The 13,165-nt window shown below is 30.0% G+C and overlaps 1 protein-coding gene across 2 annotated transcripts in view; it reads right to left on the bottom strand.

The window, feature by feature from the left end:
* Nucleotides 1-15: 15 nt before the first annotated feature.
* The window catches only part of LOC118180967 (DNA mismatch repair protein Mlh3-like), a 49,104-nt gene continuing 35,954 nt past the window's right edge, over nt 16-13,165 (bottom strand). For both annotated transcript variants that reach the window (XM_035350050.2, XM_035350051.2), the window contains exons 9-12: nt 12,460-12,716; nt 8,487-8,589; nt 3,205-3,359; nt 16-2,957 (exon numbers count right to left, since the gene is read on the bottom strand). In XM_035350050.2, the coding sequence (XP_035205941.2) occupies nt 2,907-2,957; nt 3,205-3,359; nt 8,487-8,589; nt 12,460-12,716 (566 nt within the window). In that variant the 3' untranslated portion in view covers nt 16-2,906. The remainder of the gene's footprint in view (nt 2,958-3,204; nt 3,360-8,486; nt 8,590-12,459; nt 12,717-13,165) is intronic.

Raw genomic sequence — 13,165 nt, 5'->3', positions numbered from 1 at the left:
TATTTCTCTAGCTGATGAAGTAACAGAACTTTTATTTACAATAACTGTTAATATAATTACAAATTTTATTGAGGTAGGGGAAATGGAACTATTAGCTGAAACATATTTTTAATTTTTAAAATAGTAGTTGTATTTCAAAAATAATATGCAAATATAATAATTGGATTATGCATTATCCTCCTAAGATTTATTGTACACAAACTTCCAACAACATTATCATTACTAACTGACATTTTCAAAATGCAATCAACATTAATATAAGTGATTAGAAAAATGTCACTTTCTGCACACCTGACATTGCTTTAATTGCTCCCTTAACATTAAATATATTTGACAGAAATAATTTTGATAATCAATAATATGTTTTTAAAAAGTAATCTGTTTGTCCAGTTCTATTAAAAAAATCACTAAGAGTTTGAAAAATGTATTGACTTCATTTGATAATTCACTATTAATAGACAGATACTCATTACAACATTAGTGTGCATCATTAATGCATTAAAATTGCACACAATTCACTAGAACATTAGTGGTGCTTCATCAATGCAAGTCATAACCCAATAAAAGAAATGCGAGCTCACAGATTTAATGCTAAAACTGCTCTCAAAATGAATACATAATGTGAGCTGAGTAAAGCCAAACATAGCATGATCATCATTAGACACCAATCTGGTCATTCCATTTGCAAGACTTTTGCAAATTCTAAATGCAACAGTGAATGATATATTAACGAAAAGAAAATATGAGAGACTTATAAAACTCAATTCCAAACTCTGAAGCCCAAAAAATTGACATATTAGAACTGTCAATACTTTGGATGTGCAATGAATCGATTCAGCAGGCCTCATTAGAGCTTACAGTTACAAATTTTCAGATTATAAATTGTTTATGGGAAGTTATGCTAGCTTTTGTATTATCTGTTGTATGATATTTGCATTTGAATTATGTGGATCAACTGTAATATGCAAGCTAATGATCACTGAATGAAATGTTACCCATTGACTACAATTGTGTAAAGAACAATGGAAGAACATTTTGTAGATAAAGGAAATCGCACTATATATTGTGGAGATCTTATGGACAGCAATTATCCAGGAAACACTACTTGCTGGAGAGTACAGAAACACACTGTCCTCTACGAAATTTTGTGTAGGAGGAATTCCCATGTAAGCCAGTTTTTCTTCACTTGATCTTGGTCTGCCAGGTTCCCCCCCCCCCCCCCAGAATCTTGAAAAACCTAAGTATTCAAGATTGTGGGCATTACAGTTCCATTTTGCTACTTTATAACAACAGCATTCTGCAATTGGCCTATAATGATAACATGGTCGTTCTTAAAGCACAGATCATAAGAGTGATTTGGAACAAAAAATTTGACTGAAAAAAAGAAAGTCCTATTCTTAACCCATATGAGCATGCATCTTTGGGATCAATTAGGATGGTGGTTATGAGCTCATCTAAAGTGCTGTGATACTAATAGGGTGTATTATACCTATAGACACATCAGGATAGCAGAAAATTTTCTGAAAAATTAGCTTCTTCTCCTTCTACCATTGAAGGGTTCCCAACCAAAATAGTTTTGCTGGAACTGATGTCCGAAGCAGCTACGAGGACATTTTGCAATTGAGATGAATTGGCAGTACTGTGAATGTCAAAATCGTAATTAAAAACCCATAGTTACAAGCATATTTTATTAAATCTTATTCTACAATTAAAATTTTAAACACATGTAAAAGAAAATTTCTGTCAAACCAGTTTTATATTTTTCTCTTATTTTGTACCATTATATCGGTACGGCCATATAAATCTTGCTAATGAAACTCTTTTTTTTTGCATAATTTAAACATCCCCATTTCTCATGCACAAATTTTATAAGGCTTCATTATTGATTCACAATATTTTAAATTGTAGACTTTATTTATTTGTATAACATGTTCTAAAACAATGAAGCTCCGTTAATGGGCGAGTAAATGAGACTACTGGACACTGGTAGTTTGTTTCAGGTTTAATTCCTAGTGACTGAATGGAATTTTTTCATTACTTTAAGCCATAAATGCAAACTGTTTTTCCTTGGAAAGTCTTCTAATACAAAGGCATCTTTCTTTAACAGATAATTTTCTAAACACTTTCATGAAATCAATATATAATTTGTCAAAAAGCTTTATAAAGCAAATCAATGGACTGATAATTCATTTATCTCTGTTATGTACAAAATTATTTATGTCGTTTTAAGGAAATACATAAAATTTAATTTTCATTTCATACATAAATATAATATACAGAAATAACAGACAATTCATATTCTTTAGAGAACAAAACTATAACTATAAATTTTATCATTAAAATGAATAAATAATATAAATATTCAGATGGAATTAAAATTATAATAGAAAAAAATATTTTACAATTATTCTTTATGCCTGAAATTTATAGAAGATGGCACAAATATCACTTTCATTAAAAATGTATAAGAATTAAACCATCTTTTATAAAAATAAATCACACATTCTTATGTGCAGTTTAAGAAAAACAAATTAAAATACTGAACTGATAATAAATAACGGGTTAAAAAAAAAAAAGAAAGTTCAACAGCACTAGTGGTGTATAAAAATATCTATATAAATATTAAATTTTTGAAAATTCAGCACAATCTGTACAATGTGTTTTTTGTGTAGATAAAAATTTTTGAAAACACAGCAGTCACTGTTATTAAATTTAGTAGCAGATGTTTTTTGTCATTATCTTTTGCAGAATTTTTCACTTATTTCATTGCTCATTTCATTTGTGTCATCATCAGAGCACAAATATTAAAGCTTCAAAATTCAATCATAAGTTTTAAAAAAATTCCATTTAGGGACCTTCTTAACGTACAAAATGTTCTGGAATATATTGTTCTAGAAACTTCATAACTAATTATTTGACATCCTTAAAGATAAGCTTTCTAATTTTGGTGGCAATCTCTGAAAAATAACAAAAAAGTATAATAATAAAGATGCTTTAAATTCATAATCATATACAACTTAAATTTCTTATAAATTTTCACACAATTTAATGCAGTCTCTAAAATTAAAATAATTTGCAAGTATGAAATTGAAAAGAGATTCTGTACAGAATTTCTTTTCAATTCATACTTGCAAATTATTCTGTAGAGAAGATCCAATTTATCAATATAAAAATAAGTAGCCAAAATAAATTTAATAATCATACCTTTTTACACAATGCTTCTATCTTTTTAATATCCAAAACTGGGGCTATAGAAGGCCTACCATGAGCACACTGAAAAGGTAATTTGCAGTTTGATAGCAAATTTAATAAATTCTCGCATTGAGACAAACTTAGTGGATCACCAAATTTTACAGCACCTAAATACAAAATATGTTTAATATGAGACCATTTTCAATTAAAAACATTTTTACAGAATAAGGAGTTGATTACAATGTAATCAATGCATATTAAAGTAATAATTACAAAAGTAGTACGCCCATATTTGTAAATTCTATGCATTGAATGGTTTGAAGGACATGCCATAAACTTTAAACTATTCTTCCTACACAACCTTAATTACCTAAATCATAACCCAGTTTAACAGTATGGAATTAAGCACAGATTCCCTTTGAACATTATCTGCTGAATCTTTCAGCAACATTTTGAGAGCCTTTCAAGATCTCACTGCAAGAAATACATATATTATTCTCGGTACTAAAGTAGGTAATATAAAAATACAACTAAATTCTGCAGACTTCAACACTGAAACTGTGCTACAAATTTCACATTTTCATTTTCTTCAACAAATAAGCAAAGCTAGCGAGAGTACAATAATATTTTCTATCTTAACACTTTTTTATTCTTAAATTTTATGGATTTGTTATGAAATATATGAGCATTTTTTAACATTCTGAATACTAATTTGTGATATGAATGTCTGTAAGTAGTTTCTTGGCACTTGTTGAAATGCCATTGCTATGCAGTTTAGATGTTAAAATAGCACACATTCTATATTGCATCTTATAAATAATTCTAAGAAGCAGATTAATTGTGTTATCATATAATCACTGAGCTATGTATCAATATGCAAATTCTAAAACATTTATGCAATATGAGCATTAAAACCAAATGTCAAAGCAATAATTCCAGAATGAAAATTTGCCCTTCCTGTGCACATTTTGCTATCTTTGAATTAAAAAAAAAAGTTAAGTATTTGCTACAATACAGGCACAGTCCATGAAAGTTATCCATAATTCTGTATTAGTATTTAAAGGCAATGGCTATGCATTCTAATGAGGAGAAAAAACTTTGGAATGGAGGACTGAGATAAAAGTTAGCAGCTAAGAATACACGTACAGAAAATGAAATCACAATTAAAGTTTGAGATCTGGAATTGTCAGGACTTGTGTCAGGACTTTGCTGTGTGTGTCAGGACTGGAAAATGTGAAATTTGTAGCACAGTTTAGGTCAGGTAGAAGAATGCTAACCCCCAAAAGGGCCAGTCCAGCAGACGAAGCACCAAAAATTTTAGAATTTACAGGAGCATCCATGCAGCAAAAAGTAGGAATGCAAAATTTTCAGAATTTATGCGAGGTACTGGGGGACAACATTTTTAGAATTTAGGGAGGTATGCAGAAGCAGAATTTAGGACCCACAGAGATTGCATCTGGCAGCAAAATGTGTAGCAACAGGCCTATTTCTAAACAACCTCTCGAAGGTGAAAACTATGATCGTGGCCAATTTCAAGACTAAGTTTATCAATATTTTGTTACTGGCTTCCTAGCCAGCAGCATTTGAAAATAATATACAATAATATTAGTTACTGGGCAGAAAAATCAAATTTAAATCAAGCCTGTTTCTTTCTGCTGAATAATTTATTCTCCATTCCCAGATTTCACAAGGAAGGTTTTTTTTTTTAATTATTTTATTTATTTTTTGATGTGTTGTCTAGATGTCTGGCTATTAGACCATTCCTGATATTGGATATCTGAATTCTGAACTTTGTACTATATTATAATTCTATAACTACTTGTTTTTTAAGGAAAAGAAAGAGCTTATACAAAAATAAAATCAGGAAGTAATGTGGCTGGCATATATGCAGCTGTTTGGCATGTCATTCATGCGAACACCCCAGTTGGTGTCTGATGTCCAGTTGGTATGACAGATACAAATTCAGTACCATCTAATTAGAAGGCTAATTCATTCATATTTTTAGATGGACTTGGATGATACCACATACATAATAGCACACATATGATCTATAGGAAAGAGACTGGGTGATCTGGCTAGCCAGGGATGAATACTGATAGCATAAGAGCATTCACTGGAAGATACTCCAAGGCTCCTGTGACAGGAAAACAAACACAACAGGTGTTAGAATTTCAGTGACCTATTGCTGTGTCAAATGACTATCAAGCAGTTTGGACTATCGTATGAAATCAAACCCCACAGCACTACAAAGTGTATGAAATTTGTATGGTATCTTAACTATGGGATTAGTGTTTAAGCATCCAGTGTAAAATGTGGCTAATTGCTAATGAGGAGTACTAAACTAAAAATGTGGTTAATTGCTAATGAGGAGTACTACTAAGCACCATTTCATATTAAATGAGCTTAGTGACACTACAGTCACTGCTGATAATGTTGACTGATTAAGGCTCATTAGAAGAATAGGCATCAGAAGTACAGATCCTGCTCTTGTAATCATATAACAGTGAACTGAGTCATGCCTATGCTTATAATATGACAAATAATTAATAATGACATACCCAATAGTTTATAGCAACAATCCAGTTCAGTCTGTTTTTTCATCATTGCTCTTTTTTCCATTCTGTTATTATACAGCTCATGCACATCATTCTTGCTAATGATTTCTGCATTAGTTGCTAGTTCATATCAGGCACAAGTTTAAAGTCAAGATAATTTTACAATTAATGAAAGAAAATGGACTGAAATTTAAGTTTTATTTCTGAGAACAAATATTGTTGTTCATAACAAATCACAATTTCAGTTAAAGCGTAACTTCAGTTACTACTACAATTACTACAGTCAAAAGTCGTTAATTTGGACACCCATAATCCGGACCTCAAAGCTAAAAACTTTCTGCGCATGTGCCGCATTGACACATGCACATAGGCATTTATGCATGCGCGTAAGACCTTTAAGACTGCGCATATGCGTGTGCGCAAGCGCAGAATATGTTTTCGCGTGCGCGTTTTATGTATAACGGACGGTATAAGCTAAAAATATCTAATTATCTATTTCAGTTAATGTTGATGATTGCGTTGTTCTTTAATCTTGGAATTGGATCCAGCTTATTATTTTCTGCAGACTGTAAGAGCAATGTTATAAAAATAAACTTGAACTTTTGATTATGTCAAATAGAATTTGGAGCTCCCAAAGGATCTACAAAACGAAAGTATGTTTCGATGTCCATCAAACAAAAAGTGGAATTGCTGCAAAAAATAGATAAAGACATGAAGAAAGTGACAGAGAGGTTAGTGGAAACGAAAAAATTTCGATTGATAAGTTAGTCGGCATTCTCGGCACAGCAATTACGGGACTTGAACAGCAGAACTTTGTAACTGAACAAGAAATTATGTCTGTTTATAGAATTAAAGAGAAAGTATTATCACATAAAATGAAGCAACTTAAACAACTTACATTGAAAGAAATGTTTAATAAAGTAAACAAATAAATATTAAGCTTTTTTTTTGTAAATTTTGATACCCTTTAGATCATAATTGTTCTTTATTTCATGAATTACGGTTTCATATTTTTAACTTTAGAATTTCTGTATGCCATCTTACAAGATTTAAACTGATGATCTATAATCCGGAATCACAGAAGTCCCAACGAGTCCGGATTAACGACTTATGACTGTATTACATTGCTGGCCATAAATATTTAATCCTTTACATCTTTACTCATTTGATACTTATGTGAAGTTTCATTTCAAATGAAACATTTTGGGGAGAATGCTTTGCCTCCTTTATTTATCAAAGGTTGCATATAAATTTTAAAATATATATGAATTCTGGAATCACTCCCCTTTGTGTGAATGAATATGTATATCATATTTACTCATGTATTTCTCCCTCTTTTTTTACCAGCTTTATTGTATAAAAATTAGAGAGGAAAATTATGCAAATAATTTAATTTTAAAGAATGAGGTTACAGTAAAAATATAATGAAAAATATTCTTGGATAACTACTGGTAATTATCACATTATTTATTTAAAAGAAACCTACATTCCAGTATGACTACATAGTAATATTACATTAAAGTATTTAACAAGATAGTTTTATTTCTACTATGTCTTGAATCTCACCCCCTCTTATTGTTGTCCATAACTACTCCCTAGGCCCCTAAATCATGTATTGCTGCTGGAACTACTGTCTGTGTCACCTGCTTTAGCTTGCAAGTTGTCACTGATAACATCTTTATCACAGTTCAGTCTGTCTTCTCATATGCAATGATCTTGCCATAAAGGATATTAAATATTTCCTTTTTCTTGAAGCTCTTTGCTGTTATTGCTTCAGCAATCAGATTCCATGCACTCAAAATCCATGAGCAAATCAATAAGACAGAAACTACCATTACATGGATAAAACCATTTTTAAATTTTGGGAAGCTAAATTTAAGAATACCTTGAAGTAGGGGAAATTATATGGACTTTTAAAAAAAATTTCAGAACTTTGGGCTAAAGGTGGAATATGCAAGTAAATATGTTATACACATATGTAATAATTTTAAAATTAGTAGATGAAAACAGTGAAACTTTTAACAGCTTAGATACTGCATAGATGACCAAGAAAACCATAGTGGCTTGAAGGTGGCAGAGTGGAAAGCACGATGATGCAATTTAGCACAACGTATCTTGAAAAATCACAATCTTTATTGTTTCATGTATATCAAACCATCCTTTTGCAGATAAGATGTTTCCTAATTATATTTGAATACAGTAATTTCCAATTTGCAGTATGATGTCATCTTAAGCAAGTAAGCAGCAGCAGCATGGATGAAAAGCGTCTTGCCAGTAGTAGAGCTTATGCGAAAAAGGGTGAGCGTCATAGAACTTTAGAGGAAGAAGTGTGGGAAGCGGAAAAGTTTCAGTTCAGAGCTTTGGTTTACAATTAATTTGATTGGACAAGAGGTAACTGCATTAAAACATTACGTAAGATAGAAAAATCTGGAACCTGTGAGAAGAGATGAATTTAGGGGCAGATCACCAAATTTAGAATGTTAATTTTGAGGTCGCCAATTATTTTTTTGAAACAGCTATCATATTTTGTTTTATCTTACATATATGTATATGCATAAATTAATAAAATATAACATTTCTACATTCATTGAAAGCAATCTGTTATCTATTTCTATTCCACTACAAAATGTGCTTTTTTAATCAAGGCTACTAAAAGCTTAGTAAATAAATAATTACAAAATTATATGAAAAATTTTAAGAAAGTTCTTACATGAAAATACAGTTAAAAAAATTACACACCTCGACAAGCTTGTGAATTTAACACTGAGCTCAAAGTCTTTGGTATAATATAAGAGAGACTTCTAGTTTGTATTAAAGACGTTAACCACTCTCGGATCAGTTTCTGCATAGAGTAAAAAGAATAAATAAATAAACACCAAAGAGTAGATATTTGTCACAATATATAAAAATAGATAGAAAAAGTAAGAATAAATGAAATAGATGAACATGCTTATTTGAAAATGCAGAAATGCTCAGACACAAGTACATTTTATTTTATTTTGAACAAAATTTTAATTATGTTTGCCACCAACAAGTACCAATAATTTCTTTAAACATCAGAAAGTAAAGTAACTATTGCACTACAAAATTTTCAAACTTTTTATAAACTACTTTTGTTGTTTTTCTCCTGAGTGGAAATACCAGCTATTAACTAGATGTCCAGTATGTGGCATTAACTTATTTTATGCAAAATTTTGGGCAGTTATCTTATAATTTCTAGAAATTATTTTTAATACAATGAACAAAATTTATACAACAAAATAGAAGAGTTTACATAATAAGATGATATATATAAATACAGACTTCATCAATTTAATGAATAAAAATCAGAACAGGACAGTTAAGAACAAAATATATCAAATACACATAAAATTATAGTTGTTATTACTTCAACTAACAATGTGTTCAATCAAAAATGTGTGATGCTTATTGATTACACTGCCGCATCATATCTGACAACAAACAGAATCTCCCGTGTTATTCATGCATTCATAAAATCTTCATTTCTTCAATTATTATACAGTTGTTAAATAAATTCAGAAATCCCTCCTTTGCCATATTTTCAATATAAGTATATTATGTTTTTAATTTAAATTCTTATTTTATTAAACAATATACCCAATATGTTAGAGACATAAGAATAATTAATTTATCATAACTCACTCATGATTCAGAAGTCAAACAACAAAAATCAGCGTTAATTCACAAAATTTTGTGAATTAACGCTGATTTTTGTTGTTTGACTTCTGAATCAGTATTTATTCGGCGTGTTATTGTGTCTTAATTATCATAACTCATTCAGATGAACTAAATGATGTGTGCCCATTCTGCCAGTTGAATTCTAAATGAATAAATATGCCAGGTAAATTTTTAGAAATCAGTACACATTATTTTTTAATATTCTTAATACTTTTTTATATGTATAATAGATATTATCAAGATTCAGATTGAATGAAAACATAGTATTCCAGCAGAAAAACTTATTTATACTAAATAGCATTACAGTTTTCTGTACATAATGATTTCACCTGAATATTCATTTCTACATTTTCACTATATTTCTTAAAGCATTTTATTTCAAATCATTCAACCCCCCTCCTCCCTTTGAGGAATATTAGATGGAATTTCAAAATAAATAACATTTAGAACTATATTTTCTTTATTATTTGGTATTTACCATTTCCCATTCTATATGATCACCAAAAGTCATTTAAAATCTGTTTAAAAAAAAGCAAAATGATCCCCTTAATATAGAATCGAACTTAATATCATTTATGGAAAATGCAGATATGTTTTTATGTATTTAGCTGAAAAAAATCTGATGAAAAAATAATTTTTACATATTTTAATTTCCAGTAGTTAATATACGTTTTCAAATTTATAATATGAAAATTTTCATGGATTTTTATAATATAGAAAGGAAGTTAAGTTTTAGATGGGTACATTAATGAATTTTGGTTCTTTTAACCTTTAAATGGCTAACATAATTGTGGCAGACCTTTTTGTTTGAACCTCAGTGTACTTTTTGCAGAGAGAAAGAAAGAAAACATTTGCTGTGATACTAGACATCTAAGTATTATTATTATTATTTTTTTTTTTGTGATTAATTTATGATATTTTCAGACCCTAGATGCTGAAAGCATATAGATAACTTAAAGCATTCAGCTCATCTTATTTCAAAAAAGAATCCAGAACTTGTGCTAAGATTTTCACTAGAGGAAATTATTATTTTGAGGTTTTGATTTTAGAAATGTCCTCAAACATTTATTGGGAGCTTGATTATTGTCACTGTTGATGCAGAGAGGGCAACAGTTGTACTAGTGCAGCATAGTGGATAGCAACATGAGATGTATTTAACAGTAGAAACATTAGACTTTCATATCTGCATGACTTTTGAGTGGAGTGAAAAGGACATAGCTATTTATTGCCTTGAACATGCTCAGTTTTATGTCTACAAAACAGCATTTGCGGGAAATGTTACTCTTCTGCTTTTGTCTCAAGAAATCTGCTGTGGAAGACAACAGATTTCATTGTTTGGATATAAAGAATGCATGGAGAATATGCTCTGGAAACAATGTGCAGAGATTGGTTTCAATGACTCAAAGACAGCACTTCTAAGGTGAGTGACAAAATGCATCCTGGTCAGCTGAAAAAGTTTGACAATGGACAGTTAAAGGCATTACCAGCAAAGGATTCATCTCAGATATGCAAAATGCCAAAACAAAATTAATTGTCCTTTTGGGTAGACTGCCCCTTTGGACTAAAAAGAAAGGAAGTTAAGAATGGAAATACTGCAAGATTTTTCACACTCGATTTTTACTTCCAATCATGCAGTAAACTTATTGGAATTAACCTAATTTTTCATATAGAGTTTTTGGCACTTGGAAGAGTTTAAAAAACAAAGTTACAAGTTACAACTATTTAATTTGACACCCTAATGCTTAAAAAATTCTATAACCTTGCATATTTTGAATTTGTTATCAAAATGACATTATTAGCACTTGTGCTTATATTACACATAAGGAAAACCAACAATGCACCTGGTCCATTCACTTGAGTTTGGACACTGGTCAAACTACCAGCATTCAGCCAGTTGTGAGGCTTGATTATTACAAGCATTCAGGATTTAAAGTTTGCTTATATTGTAACCAAGTGTTTTAGTTTTACAGTTCTGATAATGTCTTACCTTCAGGTACATTATAGCAGTCATCTTCCACGATGCTATTATTAATAAGTGCATAATAAATTAATAATAGTAATACTTTAAAATGCAAAGTTACAAGAAGATATAAAAAAACTTTGAGTTAGTATAATGAGAACAAATTATCACTTGTCACACTTTAAAAAAAAAAAAAAAAAAAGAGAATAAGTGTAAGCTTTCTGCGGTAAAAGAGCAGTTCTAGGATCTTGTTTAAAAGCATTAATAAATATATATGTCCCTGTTTTAAGCTGCGTTTACTTCTGATATAACAGTAATATGTATATAGAGTACGCTAATATATCTAAGAGTAAAGTGTATGTTTACTGGTACACAGGAGATGCCTTTAAGGGTCAATTTCTGTTTTATGTGATATTTTTGGTTTGGCAGTGGCCAAGTAAAGCTTCCTTATTTAAGAAGTATAACTTATAATTTAATTTTAAAAAGTTTACTTGAAAATAAAACCAATGGAATAGCAGGCAAATTATTCATTTACTTCAAAGCATCAAAACTATGAACAAAATATAAAACTTGATAATATCTAACATAATAGTGAATGAATTAAAAGACTGGAAAATATTACATGCCATAACTGCATATTATATTTAAACTGAGCTTTTAATTTAAAACTTTAACTTACAAAAGCATCATTAATATGAAATTGGAAAAACGGACAAAAGAATTCTGAAACTATTGAAGTAAGATGCACAATAAGAATGAGGAATTCAAACAGGAATGCCTACTGCTTAATTTTACAGGAAACTTTTACAAACTTGACAAAATGTGCATGAAAAATCCTCCTTCCAGAAATTCATTACTATTTCAATTGACTGTGTGAACCATTACTATTTCATTTGAGATTTGTGCAACTTAAGATACTTGCAGTGAGAAATATTATGTTATGATAAAATTGATTATGTTATGATTTCAGCTACCAGAATTTTTCAATGCAAATTAAACAGCTTTCTGCAAGCAAAAATTACACATGTGAAAATTAACACTACTTTACTGTACCTCAACTAAAGAAGAAATTTCAGGCAACTTCTTTCGTAGCTCTTTAGTTTCTTTTTCAACGAAAACGGCAGGAATGGAATATACATCGATTACATTAGAATCATTATTTAGAGATAAGTGAATCCCTATTTGTCTCAGGTATATATGATAGGCATGCAGAAGTCTAACTTCTTCTGATTCTAATGTTATCTGCAGTGATGGAGTGATTGGTACAGACTTTATTCTTCTCTCACCATTTTCTGCAGTTTCATAAACCTCTGAAAATGAATCAATTAAATTAGTGCAGACATAAAAAATTTAATAAAATCGTAAATCAATACAATGTTTTAAAATTAAAAGGAAAGTGTTCCATAACACATAAACAAGTGTTGCAGAGTATTTTGTAACATTTATATCGTTATGTGATTCCAATGGTAGACAGCCACCAACATTAAATACATTTTAAGTATTATTACATGTTTCCATAATACAAATGATGTTGCCTGACATGTTATGAAAAATAAACGAGGTCATAAACATGTTAATATTCATAAGATTTGGTGTCAAGATTGAAATAAATAACCAGTACCAAGGCTTATCATTGATAACAATGCATGATGAAAACTGATGATGTACAATACAATTTATGCAAATTGTTCCAAAGGTATTTAATAGTACTCATCCTGATATGAATACCATAGATACCTTTGGAACTAATAGTATTCAT

The sequence above is a fragment of the Stegodyphus dumicola genome, chromosome 2, assembly GCF_044657685.1.
Source record: "Stegodyphus dumicola isolate Sdum_Otavi_A_Nest chromosome 2, ASM4465768v1".
In the NCBI taxonomy this organism is placed as follows: domain Eukaryota; kingdom Metazoa; phylum Arthropoda; class Arachnida; order Araneae; family Eresidae; genus Stegodyphus; species Stegodyphus dumicola.
This window is presented reverse-complemented; position numbering and strand designations above follow the sequence as displayed.